The sequence below is a fragment of the Centropristis striata genome, unplaced genomic scaffold (assembly GCF_030273125.1).
Source record: "Centropristis striata isolate RG_2023a ecotype Rhode Island unplaced genomic scaffold, C.striata_1.0 Scaffold_25, whole genome shotgun sequence".
Lineage (NCBI taxonomy): Eukaryota > Metazoa > Chordata > Actinopteri > Perciformes > Serranidae > Centropristis > Centropristis striata.
This window is the reverse complement of record NW_026739041.1, coordinates 141104-144913: the sequence shown is the minus strand read 5'-3', so window position 1 is coordinate 144913 and position 3810 is coordinate 141104. Positions and strand designations below refer to the sequence as shown.

Below are 3810 nucleotides of genomic sequence, written 5' to 3'. Positions count from 1 at the left end.
GATCCCACCGCCTGCTTTGGCTGAAACATTGCTCATTGACATTACACTGTACTCCATCTCTGTGCTCACTGCTTCCCTCAACCTGCTCATCATCATCTCAGTCTCCCACTTCAGGCAGAGATGAACTTTTTTGTTTCTCTTTACAGGTTTATTACTTTACACGTGTGAAGAACTGCTGTAGATTAAGAAGAATTGTCTTTGAACTGCTACTGAATAATGTTGCTCCTCTAACACTAGTCTTGTTTTCTGTATTCCTGACTGCACGTTAACACAAAAATCCTCTATATTGTAACTTATAACATCTGCACTCAGATATGTTCACTGTATGTGTTGCTGATCAGAAAACATACAATTGCATAAATCTGTTTTTATGAATAGTTGGAAGTTTTTTTGGTCATTTTGTTATGAGGAGTGTTTTGTAGAATGATGTTTTTCTCTTTTCCTCCAGGCAGCTATACACACCCACCAACATCCTCCTCCTCTCTCTGGCTGTCTCAGATTTCCTTGTGGGCCTCCTGGTGATGCCCGTAGAAACACTACAAACAGCACATTGCTGGTTTTTTGGTCACCTTTTGTGTTCTCTTCATAGGTTTGTGTCCAACATCACTAACTCTGCCTCAGTTGTAAACATGGTGCTCATATCAGTTGACCGCTATGTGGCTATTTGTGACCCTCTGCATTACACCACCAGAATCACTGTGAATAGAGTTAGAGTCTGTGTTTGTCTCTTATGGTTCTGTTCTGTTGTCTACAATAGTTATTACTTTAATTTACATCTTAATCAACAAGAAGAAGACATTTATTACTGCTATGGATATTGTGGAAGTTTAGCGGATAACACTGCCGCTGATCTTCAGCTTGTTTTAAACTTTATTGTTCCTGTTACCACAATCATAGTTTTATATACGAGAGTCTTTGTTGTGGCTGTGTCTCAAGCTCGTGCCATGCGCTCTCACATTACAGCTGTCACAAAGCAGACTTCAGTGACTAAAACAGCAAAGAAATCTGAGCTGAAAGCAGCCAGGACTCTTGGTGTTTTGGTAGTTGTGTTTCTAATGTGTTTCATGCCAAATTACTTTGTAACTTTTGGAGGACATGAATCCATGAGCCTTTCAACTCAATACTTTATTATGTATCTGTACTTTTTTAACTCTTGTCTAAACCCTGTGGTTTATGCCTTGTTTTACCCCTGGTTCAGAAGAACAGTTAAACATATTGTTACTCTTCAGATCCTGCAGCCTGGCTCCTGTGAGGCCAACATACTGTAGAGAAGCTGTGGAAGGATGAGGAAAGGAAATTGGTGAGAAAAAAAAAGTATTTCTGTGTTTTCCCTCCCTGCTGATTTTTGTACAAAAGGACGTAGAAGTCAAATGATAAAATGTTGTTCACACTGAAAACTAAACAATGTGATGATATCTCTAATATGAGGTCTCTGTAATCTAACAGGTGTGACAAAAGGTTGGTGAAGATAAATTAATAAATTACAAAGTTTTGTACCTCCCGTTTCATGATTCATTCAAATCTGTAAAATACCTGACATTTGACCCAGTTCAAACCTTTAAAACATCTGAATAATCTGCTCATCTATCAGAAAAGCTCTTAATCTGTAGAAGGGCATGAAGTCAAGTGAACTGTTGACTCCTTGTTGACTATTCTTTCTCTCTGCAGGTCTGTCTGATAAGAGTAACATCTTTGGTGTGTTTGTGACAGTGAACATCTCAGTCAGGAGATATCCATTTCTGATGCTGTTTTATTTGAGCTTCACAGATCTTCTTCCTGCGTGGGATCTGCAAATGCTTTTTTGAGTGTATTACAGGACTGCCTGTCTGGGCTGCACAACTTATTCAAAAGAAAAAGTTATAAACATTATTCCCAAAGATGGTTTCTGTCATCTTAGGAATTTATATTAGGATGCACCACATTTTTGGGTGATATTGATAACCGATTTTAACATGCAATTACGGCAGATAACCAGTATTTACAGAATACAGAATACTTTCTATGATACTCATACTTTGTACATACTGTAAATTTGAAAAATAAATGTGCCAATATTAATGGCAAACAGACAGTAGTGTCTATTAAAGTGCAAACATGTTTTAAGTTTAGTAACTTGAAACTATTGGGTCAATAAAAAATATCAACTCATATTCAACACATTATCAAACTTAAGAATATGTATAACAGATAGTGTAGTCTGAACATACACATTCTGATGTTCTCTAAAGTAAATATCCCAAGCACTGAAACAGTGTTTCCACCAGGCGACCAGAAACAACACTCGATGCTAAGTGCAAAAAATCAAGTCCATTTCACGTTCCACATGTAACATTATTTAACATTGAAATGATGATTCTACCTATCTCTCTATCTGAGAATCTAGGCCTACTTCATAAGTGTCGGGGGGGGGTTTACAAAGAGAAGCATTTCTGCTTTCTCGCATAAGATTTTATTTCTCTCTTCATTGATAACATGAGCTGTTGAAAAGATGTTCACTGTCCATATGTACATGGAGCCCAGAGGTACTTGCGTGCCACATTGGCTACTGCAGGGAAGAGAGACATGTTGCTTTTCCAATACAGCAGTGGACTCTCATTCCTGGGAATTGTGGGTTCACTCTGATAGCCATGCATCTACAGGAATATATAGACAAGATATAACTAAACATGCCAAACAGTTCAGCAGGAATCAGGACATTGTAACATTCTCCTCTTTTTGTTGAACTCTGCTCTGAGCACATTAGCAGGGTACAGGTCAACCTCAAGAGAGCAGTGTAGCAATAAAAAAAAAGTGTTGTATCTTTGTCATTAAGTTAATCAGTTCATCATCCTGCAGCTTCTAGTAGTGTGCTCTTTGCGGCGTGCGCTCCGATTTTCTGTTCCAGCTGCTTTGTTTCAGAGCCACAACAGAAAGAACCACGTGTTCTGCCCCATACACACAGAGTAGACGCGTCTGATCCAGCAACACATCTCTTATCAATTCAAGGTTATGTCGGGAAAGAGTATGTCCCAAAATAAATGTATGGATACCTCACAACAGGGAACCAAAATGTGTAAGGTACATATTTTGAAAATCGGAGCGCACAGGATGTGGGGAATCCACAATGAATTCATGAACACATCAGAAGTGGTTTGGTGTTGATATCTATAAAAACAAGAGGCTATTACAAAATAAAAGGCTTAAATATTGTACACACTGAATAAAAGGAATTGAAAAGGTGTGTATTGAAAATAAAGGATGTGGGAAGTCCACAGTGAGTTCATGAACACATCAGAAGTCGTTTGGTGTTTATTAGATGAATTTCCAGTGAGTTATTAAAAATAGAAAAGAAAGACGTTGCACTTTTGCGACGGTCCCTAAGCACTCTGGCTGCCGTTGGGCACTAGGACGTATATTCGGCCCGGTTACTTTAATCTTTCGCCAGACTCGCTGATTTTGGGGAGTTGATCAAGCCTGTGAAATGTCAGTCTTAGTTTTCTGTACAAAATAAAACCATCCTGGGGGAAATTGGTGCGGTTTTCGTGACGCTATTCCAGTTAGAAGGCCGGAAAATAGGCGAATATCGCTCCTCCATTGCTCCTCTTCTTTCGTCAGTATCTCGGGATCTCGCAAAAGTATCTCAGGATCTCGCAAAAGTATCTCGGGATCTCGCAAAAGTATCTCGGGATCTCGCAAAAGTATCTCAGGATCTCGCAAAAGTATCTCGGGATCTCGCAAAAGTATCTCAGGATCTCGCAAAACTATCTCGGGATCTCGCAAAACTATCTCAGGATCTCGCAAAAGTATCTCGGGATCTCGCAAAAGTATCTC

At 39.2% G+C, this 3810-nt stretch overlaps 1 protein-coding gene across 1 annotated transcript; it reads left to right on the top strand.

The window, feature by feature from the left end:
• Positions 1-458: 458 nt before the first annotated feature.
• On the top strand, positions 459-1687 carry LOC131967736 (trace amine-associated receptor 13c-like; the record flags this gene model as incomplete). Its single annotated transcript, XM_059328676.1, has 1 exon — positions 459-1687. A coding segment is annotated over one exon (810 nt), but the record flags the coding sequence as incomplete, so codon positions are not given.
• Positions 1688-3810: the final 2123 nt, after the last annotated feature.